Source organism: Osmia bicornis, chromosome 11, assembly GCF_907164935.1.
Source record: "Osmia bicornis bicornis chromosome 11, iOsmBic2.1, whole genome shotgun sequence".
Lineage (NCBI taxonomy): Eukaryota > Metazoa > Arthropoda > Insecta > Hymenoptera > Megachilidae > Osmia > Osmia bicornis.
Window position 1 is genome coordinate 9003736 of NC_060226.1, and position 20112 is coordinate 9023847.

At 44.5% G+C, this 20112-nt stretch overlaps 1 protein-coding gene and 1 long non-coding RNA gene across 5 annotated transcripts in view; one reads left to right on the top strand and one right to left on the bottom strand.

The window, feature by feature from the left end:
- Positions 1-385: 385 nt before the first annotated feature.
- The window catches only part of LOC114878825, a 34026-nt gene continuing 14299 nt past the window's right edge, over positions 386-20112 (bottom strand). The window contains exons 9-24 of one of the 3 annotated variants that reach the window (XM_046287997.1): positions 13308-13408; positions 12504-13187; positions 12191-12426; positions 11158-12109; positions 10866-11091; positions 9318-10403; positions 6175-6391; positions 6000-6106; positions 5784-5920; positions 5129-5329; positions 4604-4947; positions 4304-4523; positions 3945-4250; positions 3290-3880; positions 2493-3220; positions 386-2414 (exon numbers count right to left, since the gene is read on the bottom strand). In XM_046287997.1, coding sequence (XP_046143953.1) covers positions 2039-2414; positions 2493-3220; positions 3290-3880; positions 3945-4250; positions 4304-4523; positions 4604-4947; positions 5129-5329; positions 5784-5920; positions 6000-6106; positions 6175-6380 — 3216 coding nt within the window. In that variant the 5' untranslated portion in view covers positions 6381-6391; positions 9318-10403; positions 10866-11091; ... (2 more) ...; positions 12504-13187; positions 13308-13408 and the 3' untranslated portion in view covers positions 386-2038. Of the gene's footprint in view, positions 2415-2492; positions 3221-3289; positions 3881-3944; positions 4251-4303; positions 4524-4603; positions 4948-5128; positions 5330-5621; positions 5921-5999; positions 6107-6174; positions 6392-9317; positions 10404-10865; positions 11092-11157; positions 12110-12190; positions 12427-12503; positions 13188-13307; positions 13409-20112 lie in introns of those variants that run through there. The other 2 variants (XM_046287998.1, XM_029193063.2) reach the window with 2 other exon arrangements.
- On the top strand, positions 14009-19513 carry LOC114878834. 2 transcript variants are annotated; one of them, XR_006829925.1, is made up of 5 exons: positions 14009-14317; positions 14848-14889; positions 15068-16909; positions 16986-17412; positions 17512-19513. It is a non-coding gene; the product is annotated as an uncharacterized LOC114878834 (long non-coding RNA). The 2 variants fall into 2 exon arrangements; XR_003789791.2 differs by having other exon boundaries at positions 14848-16909.

Genomic DNA, 20112 nt, shown 5'->3' on the forward strand with positions numbered 1-20112 from the left:
TCAAAATAAAAAGGTGGCTGAATACTAAGACCGAATGTGCTCGTTAGTTCGAAGGTCGAGCAAGAGAAGGTTTGAATAATGAAATCTGAGCTTTCTGAAAAGGAGCGTTCTCCATTCCAGTTGATTGTACGATACTAGGTCGTTGCGTTCGAATACGAGTAGATCGTTAAAATGTGAACGAAGACGGGTCTTGCATGGAATTTAAGTTTTCCTTAATTGAAAGGCATCCCATCGCTTATTTCTTCTGGAATTATGTTCTTCTTGGAATCTTCCAAGACCAAAGCCTGGGAGGCCAAGCCTCTGCCACTTAATCTCGACTAAGAAGTTGAACAGAAGTAGAAGATTTAAAGGGTCGCATACAACCAACACTTGATTCACGCGAGAAATTTATTTCCGATTGTTGATACGCTTACTTCTATCACAGCATACAGACGTAAGTTATACGCGCTTTTTTTTTTACCATACGTGTGTGTACATGGTATGTATGTATGTATGTAGGTAATACTCTCTCTGCATACGTGGCTCCGTGTGTGCGTACGTGAAATGATGGCTTTTTTTCTTTTTTTTTTTTTTTAGTAATTTAACACTTTCGTAATAGGGTTACAATGTATGCGTTGTCGTTCCCGTCTTCTCTTCTTCGTTTCTTTTCGCATTCGTTTAAACTGATAATCAACTATACATCGATCTCTACATTCCCAGTCAAGCCTCGCGCATCGATATCAAACCTAGGGTTACATGTGTGATTTAACTATATGTTATATCATCTTCGTTAATGTACTTATGAAATCTGGATAGGTTTACGTTCTCGCGAGTTAACGCAGGAGTATAGGCTGACCCGACATCGCTGCGATCGATGAACTTTTGAAAATCAATTGATCCGAAAGGAACTGCATCGAGCGTTTCTCGAGGGCATCGCTACACTCTTACGTTAACGCATAAATGGTGGCTCCGTATTTCTTAGAAAAAACGATGGAATTATCGACGGATCGACGCAGATTACACCGATCAGTTTAATAAAAACGATTCGGAAGGATTTCGTGATAATGCGTTGGTTGATTTTGGTCGTGATCCTTAGAATAAATTGCATATGAATATCGTTTAAACAATTAATTATAAAATTATAGAGTAAAACGGATTTAAAAAACTGATAAATATCGGTCGAAATAATTCTCTTCAATTTTTTTTTGTTTTTTGGACTTTTTAAAAATGTTTTCCTCTCTTCTTCTGGCGTGTTTTCTTTCCTCTCTTTTTCCAGTACATACATCACAGCGTGTTTCATTTCTTTCAGTTCCGTTTTTCCCCCGATGTTCACATGCGATTTATGTAATATCGTTTATAGGAGTTTGTACTAGGACCGCCGTTTTCTTTCTTCATCTTCTTCTCCTCGCCAAATTCTGTTCTGCGTCGTTTCTCGTCGTGGACGTTTGTGGCACTCGTTCGGCAACCGACCGTAATAAAAAATTCTCTCCCGATGCAAATTACAAGTTTTTTCCCTACATCGTTTTAAAAGCATATACTCGTACGTATCTCGCATTCTTCTCTTCCCTTAGTTTCTACTATATAGTTCTCTCACGCTCTGTATGCTTCTCGTTTTCACGCGTTGCTTTAAACCTAAAAAAAAAAAGACGTGTTCTCCTAGAGCTACTTGATACCGCAGTTTTTATCATGAGAACCATATACACGAGCGTTCGAATTTTTCATCGATTTCATTTACCATTTGTTCGATATACACGGTTAATTACGCCTCGACAAAAGGTAAATCATCGCCGGAAGATTCGAATAACTCTGTACCCGCTCGTCCGTTAAATGCCTTCAAATTGGTCTACGGAATTTAATACGATTATTGCGTACATATTTTCACGCGCATTCACGCGCCACCAAATTCGGGAACATTCAGTCGACAGAATTCGTCGTCTGGTATCCTTTTTCTTTTCTTTCTTCTCTTCGCAAGGGAATTAAAGAGGCCAGCGAGGTAGGCGTATTTAAAAATCCTGTATATTCACACGGTGGTCTCGATATTGGCGATGATGGCGTATTGTCAACAAATACTATCCTTCCCGTAATTCTCCAGATACATCTCCTGCGGTGTGGCGAGGTTGTACCGTCCGCTAAGCCGGCTTCCGGTAAGACCGTTGTTGTGATGAGTATGGTTCACATGGAGATGGTTCACGTTCAGAGCGACGTTCTTTTTTTTCTTTCGAGCCTTGTGTCGGTACAGGCAGTACTTGAGGCAGCCGGTAGCAAGTAGAAGGATCAAAAATATACCTAGAGCCCCGGCGCCCACGGCCACGTAAAGCAACGTCACGCCGAAACGATAAGAACAGTTGGCCTCCTCTTCGTCGAAGCCGGAAGGACAATGGCGAATACCGTCGCACCATAAAACTGAACTGATGCAAGCCTGGATCTCCGGGCATCTAGAGAACGAATTGAGAAAACGTTAAGTCGAATGTATTCGTTATCATACCTGTACCATGGAAGATGGTCTGTCTTACCTGTAAGGGCAATCTTCGTGGGGTAGTATCGTGAAGACGTTTGGCCCGACGCTTGGGCTAGGGGATCTCTTGGAAATGGCCATCCACGTAACAGCGTAGAAACCAGGCTCTCTTTGAAGAAATTCCACGACGAAGCTCCTGGAATGTTGCGCCATTGCCACACTGGCGTTCACAGCGCTGTAATTCCATCCCCCGGAGAAGAAGTCCACCGTTCTAGCGGTGTCGACACCACCCTCCGGACAAATTACGCTGCGATCCCTCGTGTTAGCCGCCGAGTAAACGACGATGCGATTCAACGTGGTGCATTCTTCAACGTTGTCCAGAGTGATACCGTACCCGGTGGTCCTCAAGTACAAATAGTTGATCCTCGCGTCTTCCGGCTCGATCAGCCACGGCTCGTTCACGCACTGGGTCGCGGTCAAGTCCTCCGTGTTGGTAAGGATCTCCTCGACCGCGGCCACGCCAGGAAGAACTCGCGGAAGCGGACTTCGAAGGGATATTTCACCGCTGGTCCCGCGTAAACGGCGTTCCTCCAGTTTCGTGGAACATCCTTGCTCGCTGGTCTCCGCGCTTAACGGAACGAATCGGTACTCTCCCTCGAAGAAGAAGTCCTTGTAGTCTTGGGTGACGTTCATCAACGTTACCGTGAACCGAACTTCAACTACGTTGGAAGTTAGAGTCCTCAGCAGGATCCTTTCGGTGACGTTCGAACACAGACAGTCGCGGACCTTGATAAAAGAGAAAATGAAGTTAGATTGATCTGTAATCAGAGGGTTGCTATACTAATACAGATGTACCAGTTCAACCCCTTGCCAGGGATACTCGGCGACGACCAGTTCCGCGGTGCCTATCTTCATGGCGTCGGCGACCCGTCGGTCGCAGGTCCACCTATTCACCAACGGGTCCACGTACGAGGAACATCCTTTCTCTCCGAACGAGGCTCTCGTTACAGACAGTTCTATCCTGTGATCTGGCTCGGCCTCGAAACGATACACACAGGTAACGTTCTGCGCACCACCGCGTCCATAGAAGAACACACTTTTCGGCGACGCGAATTTCCCTAACTTGGCGGACGACGAGAGTGAGGAGGAGGAGGAGGAGGAGGAGGATAGTGAGGACGTGGAAGACGTGGATGATGTCGACGCGGGACCGAACACGTGGTTACACGAAGCCGACTCGTGCACGAACTCGTATCGCAGTACAAAGCTTATTGGATAAAGTGCACTTCCTTGATGTAGAATATGTTCCAGGGTTAGATCCCTGCCGCTGGATACGTAGCTCTCCGCGAGGCTGCAGGGCCTCGCGTGACGACTTCCGTTTCGCAGCAGGCTGTGGTCGCATAAGCGAGGAGTGTCGTCCTTGCAGAATTGCCCCATCAGAGTAATATTCTGTGGAATATTAAACCAATTTAAGTAAAGGAGTTTAAAGGACTCGAATCAACTGGACCAGTACCTTACGCATGGAAACTAATTTATCTATCGTGTGATCACCGTCCCATATGAGAAGCTTCGCGTTACAGTCCGAAGCAACGTCGATGCTCGAGGCGGCGTCAGCAGTGGCAGCATAATATTTGACAAAGGACAGCCAAACGATTTCGTTCGGCTTGCCTTGGAAGTGATAGCGACAGGTCGTGTTTGGAGGTAAGGAGTGCTTAGGATTCTCCACGACCCCTGATAAACTTTCTTCGCTGGATATATAAAAATCGCAATTGTTGTTCTCCTTCACGAAACTTCTCGATTTCTCGTCCACGAAGAGCACCTGTAAATCAACGCTGTAAGAATAATTTGGACACTGGGACCGGTAATCGGTACCTGAACCTCGAGCTCAAAGCCCGGTAGAAACGACAGAGGAACCGGATGAAAAGGATTGTCGTAGGGGGACGTGTGAAACTCTAGGAGCATCGTGTTGTGACTGCTAACGATATCCGGCACGGCGTCTCCTCCGCAAAGCCTAACCAACACCTTGTCGGTGGTCGAACCACCATCGTACACCGTCAAATAATCTTGCACCACGTTGCATTCATCCCAGACTCTGCGGTAAATAAATTAATCCCCGTATAATTGGAGCGACTCGAGGCTTGGTACATATAGCAAGATCAACGAGAATTGTACCTAAGTATCCTCTGACTGCGATCGTACTTTACCACCTGATCTTTAATGTGTATTTTATGACTGTTCCGTTGACTCACAGCCAGCAAAGGCCTGTGTCCGGGCGGTGCTCGATTCTGTTCCACCCGGTAATAGCAGGTTACGTTTCTGGGATAAACACCGGGATAATTCGGCGACTGAAGTCGACAGGCTCTGATGTCGCATTTGGTGAGCACACGGTCGCAGTAGGTGCCGTTCACCAGCTCTCCTCGCCACGTGGACATGCTGCTATTCCCGTATCTGAGATGAGCCTCGCTACGTCTGAGGAACTTGTACGACAATTTGAAGTCGAAATTGTAGCCGATACCCTGTTAATAATCAAGTTGAGTATCAATTATATTCGTGGACACTGGAGGTTTCTTTAATTTATCAATGGGTTGACCACAGGTAACCCCGATACATTCCCATGGTTGTACAGTTTAGATGGAAAGACACGGTAGACTCAGATGGTTTAATTTAACCCTGCCAAGGAAAAAGATTGTTTCTTACTTGCTCGGACAGTCGCAGCAAATACAGCGTCAAATTGATGGAAGGTGTTTCGCTGTAGTAAACAGTGTATCCCCACGCGCTACCGCACCATTGCCCTCCGGTCGCTGGACGACCCTCCTCACGGATGGTCATGTAACCATCCGGACAGCCCTCCGACGTGAACGACGTGAATCGTCCGACGGTGAACGTGTCGAATGTTAGCTGTCATTTCAAACGTATGAAGACAATTATACATTTTTATACTTCTTTAATAGAATTACTGATATGAAATTGATGGTATTAGCGATGAAATAAGACAGAAGGTTACTAGAGTGCAAGATTGAAAAACATTGAAGGATCTTCCATTGGGTTTCTATGTTTTAGAAACGGCAAAAGAGTAATCACAGTTTCGAAACTGATTTCATTGCATTCCACGCACAGAGAAGCGAGCATAAAACAAGGATAGATCAAAGAAACAGATCAAAAGGACAAACACTGAACTAAACAAACTTACAAAAAGAATTTCGAGAGACAATCTATTTTCGCTAAAACACCACACGTGCACGTGAGTATATGTGTATCCTAGTAGTAGACAAGTAAATTATATCCGCCACTTAGTGTCCATCCACTGCGCCACAGGATCAGCAATTATTTTGTTCATTTTCTTGTCTCCCACCTGAACTAGGTCTCCTAGATCAGAACCAGCGGCGGTGAAGTTCAAATGGCACAAGAACGGCAGTCGATCCTCCCTTGGCCGACGTACTTCCACCCTGTAGGTCCGGCCAACGTCACCGTACAAGGTTCTATTGCACGCTGAAAAGCCACGCGGAAGGCGTTCGATCAAACTTTCTCGTATCAAGAAAAAGAAGAAGGGTTGAAGTGAAAAACTCACGGCTACAGTATCTCGGCTCGTCGGACTTGTCGCCGCAGTCATCTTCGCCATCGCAGTACTTGTCCTGAGCGACGCAGTTCCCGGTGCCGCACAGGTACTCGGACGGCCTGCGCGCGGAACATAAATGAAATATCTAATTTTCTAAACAGCCGAGACCGTCGAACGCAAACTGTACCTGCAGACGGGGACATTCTCCAGGCTGGTCGTCGGCGTGGTGGTCACACTCGACGAGGACTCGGACGACGTCAGGCTCGGATAGACCGGGAAACCAGGATATCCGGAATAGTCGGAGGATATTCCAGGATGGTAACTAGCGGAGCCAGCCTCGATCGAGGCCGTGATCGCGGCTGCGATCAGCAGCAACCGCCGACACATCAACATGCCCCCTCACCCTGGAAAACATCAAAATATAATTCTTATTAATTTTATGTAAAAATCGAGCAGAATCTCTTGGTAGACTAAAGTAACATAGCCGGTTTTTAACGGAGATAGATCCTGGATCGTGTTAATTCTGTTTAACCCTTTCTATTTATCTCTGAAAGAGGGATAAGTTTCCTCATTTCCGTAACGAATAACCAGTTCCCTTGGCTTATCTCGTCCGTTTATCATTTTTCCTGCTGCCTCGGCCGTTTTCGATGACAAACGGACGGAAATGAAGTCGGGACAAAAAGGAGGGTCGGGCAAGGAGATATCCTCGTAAAAGATAAGCGGATTTAAGGGAGAAACTGCGTATGGTACGCGTGCCTCTAAATGCTCGGTATATTAAGCCGAAGAAGAGAATCTGGGCCAAAGGCAGTCGAGGAATATGGTAATTTGCCTGCTACCTAACAGTGTCACCGGAACTGGAAGGAACTTACGCGCAAGGTCCATTCGATATAGCGAGGAGAGCATCCGACGGTGAACGTTTAGTGGATCAAGCGATTTTCTAAATTGTCGGTAAATTATGAATGCCAGTCGCGGCGCGCTGGTCCGACACCGAACAAAGAGAAACGATATGGGATCGTGGTGCTCGTAGCACAACCAGCAATAACACGGTGACCAGGCACTGTACCCTGATTCCCTCTGAGACTACCGGCGGTTAATTCACAATGAATTTTAGCAAACACGCCGGTTTTCCCCTGGACAATAGAACAAACGAGATGGACGTTCAACTATAGACCAGCCGGCATGTGAACAGTCCTAGAAATAAATACGTAGAAGGTACTCGAGTAACTGTGCTTGTCGTTTCTTAACAAAATAAAGCAACAGAAAATAAAGCAACGGTTGCACGTGGACCCGTGAAGGTAAAGGAGTTAGAGAATCGGTTGCGATCGGTATTCCAGAGTGAAAAACCGGTGTCCCAGCAAGCAACCGGAAAGGAAGAAGCAGCCGTGGGTTAAATTGCCCGCACCGGCATCGAAATTGGGTCGGTGCACGAGAAAATCGACTGCAGATTGAGAGGACCTCTTCGCGGTGGATCAACCCACCCCCACCCTGGCCTCCTTCTTTTTCTCCTGCTCGTTTCCATCGATGCGAAATTGGGGCTGGTGAATCGTCGGCCAAGAATAGGCAAAGGATCGTGGATCGACGATTTCTCTCTCTCTCTCCTCTCTTGCAGATGGTTGCGGTACCGCTGGAGATCCACCGTCGGAAAGAATGATTTTGCGTAACAACCGAACACCCTCTCGCTCCAGTTCGGTTGTATACACCGTTACAACGCATTTAGATCCGCTGTGTACAACGGTCTCCACATAAATTGGTCGTGTGTTTTCGCCTGCAGCCTCTCGAATCGATGATCGCACCAGCGAATCCTGTAATTGGACCTGCTGCCATTACTTCCTTCGAGATAGCGTACCAGAGGAGAAGATTGATACCCAGAAGATGACTATCGAGTCTTTTATAAACATACCTGGATTAGAATTTTTCAAGATATCCTGAAAGTATGCGTCAAGATTTTCGCAAAAGTCAAACTTTGTCGTTATTCCTGGCAACGGTGTGCACCGATAATAGCTCGTTAATTTCCATGCTGCTCGGCTGCACATTGAAATTCTTGGCCGGGGAAATGGCAGAAGGTACGGGCGGAAAAACCAGGCAACTCCAGTCTTCTTGCTCGATTCAGTTCCATTAACAATTCCCATCGGTGCCCTTTAATCTTCCCCCGAAATAAGGACGCGAAATCATTCCGGGCACGAGGTTTCGAGCCACCTTCCGGTCGGTTGGCAAACGACGCTCCTCTTTCCGCGTTATTGATCACGCGGCTCTATTTTTACGATCAATTGCTGTCGGATCAATATGGACGGTTTCGGTTGCTTGCCAGATAGATAGGATCCTCGGTTGTAATTCTAGGAGACCGCGAATCGGTCATCTCGCCTCGGTATCCCTCGTAAATTCCCACGAAGAAGCTACAACCTGTTGCTTAATTATACCTTCTCGCGATCCTCCTCTTTTCATCTCGATTGGTATGCAAGCCTCGCAAATCGATCGTCGCGCTGGTGGAACCTGGTGCTATCGGCCTATACGCGATCCAAACAGTCCCGTGGTACTCTGGCTCGCTTTCAGTAGTTTCGTCCTTTGATCAGGTGGCTCGAAAAATTCACCTACGCTATCCCTGGTCGAAATGCGAGCCCGGTTGAAGTGGATTGGGATCAGGAAGCGTTACATTCGATCCTCGACAATGTCTATCCACCTTTAGGCTCGTCACTTTGTCCGCGAGTCGTGTCTACGGCTCGTTACCGTACACATACAACCGTTTCGTTCGTTGAATGCAACCTTTCGATCGGACAGGGAAAAGTGCCAGGAAAAAGCGACGATTACCAAGGGTATATAAGTGATACAAGAGGCAGATACGGTAGGAGTGTAGAAAACGAGGGAAAGCTTGCGGATAAGTCACTTTCCACACGAGAGATTTCATAACGAGGTTCCTGCCGGTGTACCGCGTGGGGCAACAGCAATAACGCGATATTAAAAATTACTGGTAATAAATAAGGCGGAAATTGCTGCACGGAAGATGGAGGATTTTCAGAATGTATTACGGACCTGCAGTGGATTAAAGAGGAGCTTCTGGAAAAAAAATAGAGAGAAGAGTAATTAGCACCTTTGATTACACCACTGGCTCGCGTGTTAAATACAATTGTTATTTTCGAGGATCCAAGGATCGTATATGAACCCCTATGGACGTCATATTCTACTTACTGGGGTTTGATGAGGAGAATGTATCAACGAATAGTCAGACATGCGGTGTCTTCTAAATATTAAACCTTCCGTGATCATCTCATATGCAACACCTGATATATAACAAATGAAACTTTAAAGAATGAACAGATTTAATTGAATACAAACCTAAAGCGTACTCTTGAAAGAGCAGGGAGAACATAGGCAAACAGGAGGTCAGTGTCCCTTGTTGGTTTTGCAAACCGAACAACCACGTGGATTTTTTTATTGCAACCAAGCGATTTCTATAGATTCCTCGTTCCCTGCTATTCGACCATACATCCCCTCGGGTGTTACGAGACAGATGCAATGTGTCTACCTATTGGCGGAATAGGAACCTGCACATATGCGATCGAACCAAGTTGGACGTTGGCAGGGAAAAGTGCCAGGAGGTACTGAAAAGGGAAGGAAATAAGTGTTGTACGTGATGGCGGTGACGGTTGCCAAAAATCAAACTTTCTGGACCGTGGAAAAGCTCGACGGCGAAGGACTTACCGGAGGCCTCTAAATAAAACGGTAACGCGCAATTTTGCGATATTATATTCGACGGACGGTTTTCAATTGTGCATTAGTTGGTTGGCAAACGAAATATCCCCTCGGTTGATTAATATTTGCCCGAAAGCCCGGCTCGTTTTGCTGCAGCAAAAGCGAGGTATTTAATTACATCCTATGGCCTGGGTCATTAAATAAATAAAACGCCAGCAGCGGTAGCAGCACCGGCAGCCAGAACCAGATAAAATTTTCATCCTCGATACGAGAAACGATATCAAAGAGGATCAAAATTTCAATGCTTCTTTGGTTCGACCGATTATATCGTTATCCCTTTTGATAACAAAATACATGTATTTCTTCCCCAGCCTTAGCTCTTTTACCTTTTCAAATTACCAACATCCTTTTTCTCTTTCTCCGTTCACTTGGTTATTTTAAACGAAACACGTTCGCTATCTCAGAGCACCCTTACATCGGTTTCCACGGTTACATTATTTACTGCCTGCCTTACATTATTTATCCACGGTTCGTTTTTCATCGCCGAGGACTAATCGATTGGCCAGTCAAAGTACAGGCAATCTCGGTTGATCAAACATGGCCCAGTATCGTATCCTCTCTTCCTGTAGCAAGAGCTGAGTAAGTAAACCGTAGCTGGCGCGACCTGGCATCATCAGGATTTTATCTGGCTGCTAATTTTCTTTCCATCGGTTCCACGGTGACGTTGGACTGTAAGAAATTAATTTATTCAACACCGGTGTATAGCAGAGGACATTCTGATGAATGTGCCTTTTCGTACTCTTTCACGTTCCCTTTTTCTACACTGTAGATTCGTTTCGGATAGTTTTTTTCTTTCTTTTCGTTAAAAAAGTAGAGATCGACGTCGTTCGAGGATAACGAGAAAATGTGAAACACGATTGAAGTACGAATCATCGTCGAGAATTGAATTTTCGCCTAAAGGGCGTGCCAGAAATTGAAACTTAGAGAATTTGTCCCCTGTTATTAATCTCGTTGTCGAAGTTTCAGTTCGGAGAGGTTCCCGATAATCCGATACCGACACTCGATATCGTGTTACACCGTACAAATTGAAAAATTACTCCGGTTCGTTGGAATTTTGAAATTCCAAGGATTCCATCTTGTCTTCTATCGACCGGCCACGACGGTTCTCACGGGTCAATGAAAACGGTGTACCTGTTTCTCATCCAAATTCTTCCCAACGTTCTTCCTTAGGGGAAGCTAAATGTTATCTTATCCTCGGTCGTATCGAACCGCAGAAGCTGGAGTCCGTGATCGAAATCTAAACAAAAGTATCCGCTCAGCATGTTCTCCAGTCGATTCCGAAATTTATGCGATGGTACATTCATCACCCCGTTGATTCCACTCGGTTTTCAACCCCTCTTTTTCAATCCTAGTTTCCCTGCAATTTATACCGAGCCACGTAAACATATCGTGATCGTACCGACAAAACAAACACATGTATTACCCGGGGCTTGTCTATCAGAAGCTGGATAAGAGCGGCTGGCGCGACCTGGCATCATCAGGATCTTATCTGTCGTTGGTAATCTCGCTCCATCGGTCTGGTATCCCGCTTCCGTACACGCGTCATACATCACGAAACCAGCCGTGGTATAGGTATACCTAAAGCCCTGACGTTTAGCTTTTTGCAGGAGCGTCAGCGGGAACACACGTACTCGCGTGGCTGCTGCTTCAATCCATGCTCGAGCCAGGAGTCTCCATTATATATTTCCTCCTTCTTCCTCTTTTCCTCCTTTTCTTTTTTCTTCTCTATTCTCCACTTTTCCACTCTTCTCCCGGCTGTTTCGCCGGTACCCACGGCCTCGTCGAATTCAGAGGCCTCATCCTTTCGTGCGGAAAAGAGAGTCGGAGCCAGGGAACGGGCACGTGAACGAAGAATACCGCGCGATTGTTAGGCGTCCCCGATTAATCTACGACTTCTTTTACTCTCCCTTCGTCCCCTATCTCGTCCTACACCCCTCGTAGTCGTCATCCTACTCCTCTGTATATCGGTGTAACGGTGCTCGTCTCTCCTCGTGATTGCGACCACACAAAGACACACAGCCTCCACCTCTTGCAGAGGACGCATCGCGAACACGGTGTGCTACCCGGTAGATATAGTTAACCGAGTGAATGTGGGTGTCATCGACAGCGGCGACTAGCCAGGGCTCCTTTTCTTCTCGCAGAGGGTAATCAAAGTACTACCACCATCACCGTACCTCTCATCTCGAGAAATACTGGAATGGAGGATTGATTGGCCGAGTCCCGTTGATTGTCACCGTGTCGTCGAATCAATCCGACTTTACTTCTGATATATAATTTTCTTGGCAAATTTATTTAACTTGCAACGCGCTGGCTCGATGCCTCTGCCTTAGAAAGGGTTGTACAATGACCTCGCTAAGTTCTGAGATTCGTAGGATCTAAGGAAAGGTATAGAATCTAAAAATAAAATCAGCGATAGGAAAGGATTAAAATATGAATTTTTGCATGGATTTTTTTACCTCGCCATTAGAGGCATCTCCTGGGCAACGCATAAAGCCTCGAGCAACGGTTCCACAAATTTTCCTGCTCCTACTTACAAACCGCGTACCATGATTTACGGTGGAAAAAAAAGATAGAGGAGACCAGTGGCGAGGAACATTTTAATCAGGATGGAACAATTTTCTGGCATCCAAGTTCTACACGAGATGACGTACATACAACGTAGCTGTTTCATTTTTTCTTTCAAGCGTCCTATCTGAAAATCAGTGGCAAAGCTTGACAAATTGAGGAATGCAAAGAATTAACGGTACAGAGGTAAAAATTCATGCTCACCAGATATTTCAAGGAACAAGAAAAAATTGTTGATCATCCTGTTTGCTACGACGTCGACAAGTGACGCATAAAAATCAGAGTTTCAATTATAAATAAAACGTTTTCATTTGACTTCCACGATGCTGTTTCATCGTGAAATGTAACTCGGTAAATTTACCTGAGCTACGGTGCACTTGTCACCTGTATAGGATTAATATTCGTTCAGGAATCGTGCATTTATCCGGGAAAATTGTTTGCCAGTGTGTCGGCCAGGGCCCTAGCGGAATTTACAGCCACCCCTGTCGTTCTTCAAATAAACCCCGCCGAAAAATCAATGCGCAATCACGAAACACCGCTACAAAATCCGGTCATAGCGGACTTCATAAACGTATCACTGTGTCGTGACCATCGTATGAAATGCGTTTCTATTATTTCCCAGGAAATTAATCCGAGTAATCCGGTCAAGGTCCCAGACGAATCGATAAAAATGCGAAGCTTAATTTGAAATCATAAAAAGAGCAAATATAAAGTGGAAGTATTATTATCATTCCATACTGAGAATTAATTAACTTCTCTCTTTCTCGTTCGTCCTGTCTTCTTCCTCATTCCATACCTGCATACATATGTTCAAAATTACTGAAGGAGTACGGATATTTGATTAGTAAAAAGGCAAGTGGCCTCGTTTGCCCGTTGGTACAAAAGCCTCTGTAAAATGATAATAAAAATCAGCAAACATACCTGGCAAAGTAGTTTTTCAGTATAATTCGTTTTTCATCGGGATTCCGCGAACCGTTCTAACGTTGAGCGGTGAAAATTAAAATTTACCGTTACTCCTTTGTGTTTCGTCCGATTCATTCATTTCGAAACGCGCTGCTCTGCCTCGAATAGAATAGGATCCCTGTATATTCCTCTCTCGTCTCCGTAACCTAGAAACCGGTGTGCAGCGTGGATGCAAAAACGGGCAGACGAAGTATTCTTAGGAAAAGGGAAATTAGCCAATCCAAGAAAAGGGTTCCGTCCCTCTCCGCGCGTGACATTATCTCGGCTACAAAGGGGTTGACAAAGCGTGTCTGTTGTTCGTAGATGAAAAATTTCTAGACCATCCCTCATAATCAAGGGCATAACTAATGGACTCACCGACAACCAGTGCGTTGCCCTGTCCGACACAGAATGCGCATTGCACACGTGCCCCGTAGGTACGTGTCTCTTTTACCGACCGAAGTCAATAGTTTCTCGTTATTTCGAGAGCAAGAAGGGACGAATGGAGAGACTTGTAACTTTATCAAACTGCTCGTGAATATTACAGTTCGTATCCGTGAATATCGTGGATCAATAATACTTATTCGAGGTGCCGGTGCCGGGGATAATTAAAACGGGAACACTGACCTGACGTCGGCCAAAGATCGTTGCCCGATAATCGGAAATTTCCATTTATTTCTGGAATAATTATAAATGCATACAAAGCGCAACGTCGATAGAGATAATTCTATTATAATTTTTTATGTTTATTACCGTTCTAACCAAGCTCATTAAAGCATCGATCCGATTATAATTGATAATTTGATCATTGAAGTAACTAGGATTTTCATCCTAGGGCACCCTAGGGGGGCGTCTGGTAACCTAGCTACGCCGGATGTAGGGAACAGGTGGAACAGGTGGAACAGGATGCAAGGAACGGGACAACGGAACGACGCCATTGTTTTTGATTCAATCGTTAAAAAGTGAATCGTTTTAATTATTGTTTGAATTAAAAAATGTTTGAAGACGTCGAAGGAAAAAATCTTGAAACATTGGTGCTTCTGGAGCGTCTCAAGATCGACTGAAATATGCAGCAGGTGAGTGGAAGCGAGGAATAAAGCGGAAAAAGGGACGGAGTGATAAGAGATTTTAGAAGGGTAGGAATAAGAGGCGAGAAAGAAGGAGAACAGTTAAAAGGAAGTAGAGAAGCACCGGTTGATTAACTTTTCACTTGGCGTTATTGCTTTGAAACGTTCTCAACCTTGCGAGTGGCGTTTATAAGTTGCTTTCGAAAAGTTGCGTTGAAACATCGTTCGATCAATACGCGGCCAACACGGACGGTTGATTTATCGTTTAACAGCATTATATATTTTAAACTTCCCAACGCTTTCAGTCGAAAATATCCTACATGCTTATACCGCGTACGTTTATCGCCCCGCCCTCTACTTCCTGTGTAACTTATCCACGTTTATTTTAACGTTTTACTAATTCAGAAGCTCGGGTTATTGTATTAACCCGTTTTTCCCAACATTTTTCCCGGGCACGTATCTCGAAATTGTCGAAAAAAAAATATGTTCCCCTTTCATTCGTACAAATCATCGTGAATCAAGATTTTTTTATTTTTCAGCATAACCTGTACCAGTTAAAAAGGATATCATATTCTACGGAGGTAAAAATGTTATGAAAAATAGAGGGAGCTCGAACACGAATGCCGTGAACTCGAATTTATGCAATATTCAAAATCTGTTTTACAAGTCGCTTAAAATACAGTGCGAGTACCGAACTCGTCCCGTATCATACATACATGCATACGTATACGTTTCTACATACAGTTTTTATTTTGTCAGGTAAAAAGGTAAAGAGGACGCCCGAGCGCAAGGGAAAGGTCGCCGCAGTGAAAAGTTGGAAAATTTAGGTTGCCCTAATCGTGGACTAACTTATTAGAACACAACTCGTAAATACAATGAGAAGAGGATTATTAATATTTAAAAGGTATCCATCATCCATGGATGGATAGAACAATTCGCTATTATGCTAATGTACATACGTCATGTAAAAAGGTGAATGCAAAGGTTTGGGGAGCATGAAAGATGAGGACAGGCGGTGCAAGCCGAGTACCCTCTTGCCCCTGTGTGTCATCCCGGGGGCTAACTTTCCAGTTCTGCAGTGTACACGTATCTGGCTGGTTGAATGCGAACGGGAGAATTCAGAAACGCGAAATAATCCCTTGTTTTATGAATCCAGCAGAGCGCGGGTACGTAGATACGCGCGTACAGGTATACGTGGACGTCGAAGTTAACGAAGAGCTTGTAGGGGAACAAAAGCCCGTTGTTATCCGGGAAAGGGTAATTGTTCGATCCGGCTAGGTAACATCAAATTTCTGTTTGCGAAAATCTATAGCCATTTAGCTGCCGAATCCCGTGGCCGCTATTATCTTTGGTTAAATATGAAATATAACAGGAGAGGAGAGAATCGCTGTGAAGAATAACGAAATGATTAATTCCTCTTGAGCGATTCCTTTCAAGCAATGCCCGCTTACCCATGGTGCACCCGGGTGACACGATACGCGCGACAGGGAGGAGGAGATCGGATGGCAGGTGACGGCTGGAATCATTTTTAAGCGATCTAATTCTTTCACGTTTTCCTTTTCGAGCGAACAATGATTTATCGCGTCGTAAATTTTTCAAGAGGATTTCATACAAAAGAGAAGTTGGCGAATCAGAAAGAATAGGAGGAAAGAAGGATAGAGTGGAGATAAAGAAAGAAAAATAGAAACTGAAACGAGAGACGGCGCAGGTTGTAGGGAACGGCGGGCGGGTGAGAGGCGTGCCGCGAGAAATGTAGAGCAGAAAATGAAAGCCGTCGATGTGGAAACTAGAAAAAAAAAAAAAAAAGATGTAGATAAATGAACGAATAGATAAATGGACGTGGATCGGCAACCAGATAAGCAGATGAACAACCGGATAAACCCTTCTATTTTTCGTTCGTCTCGATAACGAAAAATATATAGAGACAGATACGAAACAGGGATGTAAAGAATAGTAGCGAGAGAATGAGGAAGAAATTGTCGAGAGGAGAGTACTGCTAATATCCTGGGGGCGGTCGTGGGATAGGGTGCACCTGCGCGTATGACAGATACGCCCCTGGCATAAAGGCGACATTTAGGTCACCGGCTTTTACCGCGGCAGACTACACATGCAGAGACCGGCCTTGCCAATGATCGTTTTCACTACTAACACCAACGTTCCAAAGAATTTTCAGACTCCGCATTATCCGTTACCGTTGGAAAATTAATCCTTCTGCAGAAGCGTGCGCCTAATTTTCCTCGAACCATCGTCCTTGTACATCTCTCTACCTTCGTTAAAAAAAACTAATGCTCGAACAACGTAAGAAGAATATCACGAAGGGTAAATAAGAAGAAATTGTAACGCCAATCGATTGCATCTAACTAATGTGCACTGATGCACATATAATGTATAGCACTTTGAGCAGAGTAAACGGTGGATGGAAAACTCCCATCCATCAGAATGCATGCATATAGCTTGGTCGTTCTACGTATTTAACGATTGAATGCCATAGTTTAATTATGAAGCACTTTACCATGGAATAAATCACAAAAGGATAAATCTTATAAAGATCGTTCATCGATGCTCCTCTTCTTGGCAGGCTGAATAATGTATCGCAACGAGGTACGGTAAACAAGACGCGAAAAGTAAACGGGTCAATGTGTATACACCCTTTAATATGGAAAACTGCTTCTTTCAGAGGGTATTACAATTGATGGAATCAAGTGCATCGAGATGACCTAAAAAAATTCATTCTTATCACCGACGTCAGTGGATACAGTTTCGAAACTTTTCCCTTTGCCACCGGCTGTTTAATTATTATGTACCTTTATGTTATGCAAATACCCATTGTTCGTTTGCTTTTCCAGAAACGAAAGTTCTCGCCGAGGTTGAGTTGTGACCCGCTCGATCCAGCGGTTTGCACCCCTTTAACATTGTCACAACTATTCTGTCATCGAGGGATGAGTTTACCAAGCGACAATAATTTGACAACCGTGCACCGAGAAGCGACGCGTAGCACATAACAAGGGGAAAATTATCGTCCTGACGCCAATTTCGATCCTGACAAGGCACCGCCAGCGACGCCAGTGTACTTCGGTTCCCTAAGCCGAAGACACTTCCGCAAGGTAACGACTGTTCTGTATCTATGAGACATTACCATCTCAGACAACGTAACTCGTCAAATGAACATAATCTCACCTCCTTTTCCGGCGACTCGGCGACAGGATATCGGCGATTCCTTCGCTCTCAAACGAACAAGTTGAATCTTTGAAAATTTCACTGCTTTATTTTGGGAATCCAAGGAGGACCTAAAGGAACCGAAGAAAGTCCATCCTGGGCATCGTTTAATGTTGAACACACAGCACGATACAGGAAACTGTCTCGACGGGAATACGAAACAGGTAATCGACCGATATATAGTATTATTGATTATCCGTCTATCGCGCGGCGAAGCGAATTTCGATATCTGAAATGTCTCTCTGGCGTGCATTGAAAAATGAACTCGGTCCAAGGGATGAGAACAGTTCGAGGTGCGTAAACAAAATACAGCAATGGCCATTTTGATATTAATTCTTAAAAGAACTCTATGATAAATTGAAATCATCGCAATATTATCGAACGCAAGTTGAACCTTGCCGCGATTTTACTTAAATGTAAATACAGAACAGTGAGTGTTGCAACGTCAAACGTAGACTTGATTGAACGTACACGTCAAAAAGAAGTTGTAATCACCGAGGCTTTGCGAATATTCAAAGCGTCAAACGACCGAAATATTTTCCCCGAAGAGGAAATATTCCGTGGAAAGTTGAATACGACGCGGTACCGCGGGAAAGGCGTACACGCAGCCGGTGTTTAACAAGGGTAGAGGGAGGCATATCGGAAAATGTCGACACGATAGAAAAGAGAGTATCGCGGATAATGGGGTGGGTGTGTATCAGTCTTTGCGATAAGTTATTGCTGAATCAGTCGTTGTTCCATAGCGGAAGCAATCCCGCCAAAATAAAGGCAAAAGCATCGTCTGCAAAGTTTTGCTAGAGTGTCGAGTTACAATTTTTCTTCTCCTATCTTTTTTTATATATATTGCTTTCTATATCTGCTAAAAAAATAGCGAGTAATTTCAATCGGTCGAAACGAACTCTTCTTTTCCCATATTTTTCATTTTGTTTTATTACTTTCTAAACGCACCATTGAAATGCGAATAAATATCGGAATTCTCGTCGTCGCCAAATCCTCGATATTTTGCTTCGACTGTGATCGGTTACGATCGTATATTAAAAATAAAAAATAAAATAAAAGGAAGGGGAAAAAGCGCTCCTACGGGAATCGTCTCGCGGATGAAAGGCTGGTAGTGAATAAAAAATCAGGCAGGAATTCGAATGACGAATCGCGGTGGCGATCCATTATAAATAAAGAGCGAGGCAAACAAAAACCACCGATGTATGTGTGCATGTTTTTTTTCGCCGTCCCTCTATAGATAGATTAACAAATTAACGAACGTTCGAAAAAAGCGAGGCAAAGCAGGTCACTTTCAATCAACAGCGTCCGCTACCCGTCTCATTCTCTTTCCCCTTTCTTTTTGTTTCGAACGCCAGAAACAAGTGTGCCGTTCGTTTTTCCAATTTGCCATAAATTCTGAAAAAAAGGTTCGACCATCGGAGGAGGAGGAGCGGGGAAGACGGGACAGAATTACCCAGTCTTTTTTTGTCAATGCGTTCGTACGGTATTATTCAGGACCCTTTGTAAAAGGGCCAGCCGAATCGCAATGATAAATTCGAAGCGTAACGCGAATAATCGTCCATACGAACAAAAAGCGCGTCCAGGACAAAAGAGCGCGAAACTCGAAGGGTTGGGGGGTGGAAAAATAATCGCGATAGCTCCTCCTCCATCGGTTCCGGGACGTTTAATTCGCGGCGAGGATAGAGCTGGAGGGGCAGGGGAAAAACGAGAAAGCGAGGCCGGACCGAATTAATGCGAAAATTTAATGCAGCTGTCACGTGTCCGGCCATTACTAAATCTACCTGTAACGTCATTAAATCGGCGCTACCTGAATGTACACGCGTTTTGTTTCCACCTACGCCGAGCGTATTGCAACGCGCCACCCGTTTCACACTCGCTAATTGTAATAATTTTCTCGCTCCCAAGCGTAACGTAGAAGTCTAAAGTATCGTAGACGAAATTTCAGGTATTGTACAGCTCGTTTCAAGGCTATGAACAGCGACTAAATCGGAGCCATAATACAGGGTGTTCGACAACAGGTGGATAAAATTTTAAGGGGTGATTCTAGGGATGAAAATAAGACGAAAATCAAGAATAACGAAATAGCGTTTGCGGCTTTGTTTTCCAGTAATTAACGTTTAAAAATTCGAGTAAAAAGCGCCTGAAACCTGCAACCCGCTCAGCACCGACGACTGAACGTCAGGTCAGCAGGGGTCGGTACAGTCATAACCAAGAATCGAAGCCGAATGTTCTTGGTTATGGCTGTACCAACCCCTGCTGACCTGACGTTCAGTTGTCGGTGCTGGGCGGGTTGCAGGTTTCAGGCGCTTTTTACTCGAATTTTTAAACGTTAATTAATGGAAAACAAAGCCGCAAACGCTATTTCGTTATTCTTGATTTTCATCTTATTTTGATCCCTAGAATCAACCCTTAAAATTTTATCCACCTGTTGTCGAACATCCTGTATAAAGAGCCATATTTTTAAACTATTTGGAGATAATAGCTTGTCGGGCATTATTAAAAAGTACGAAGATTATATCGGTTAATCAAGTTTATATTTGATATTGTCGTTATAAAGTGCTCCAGAGAAAGTACGATGATGGTGGTAG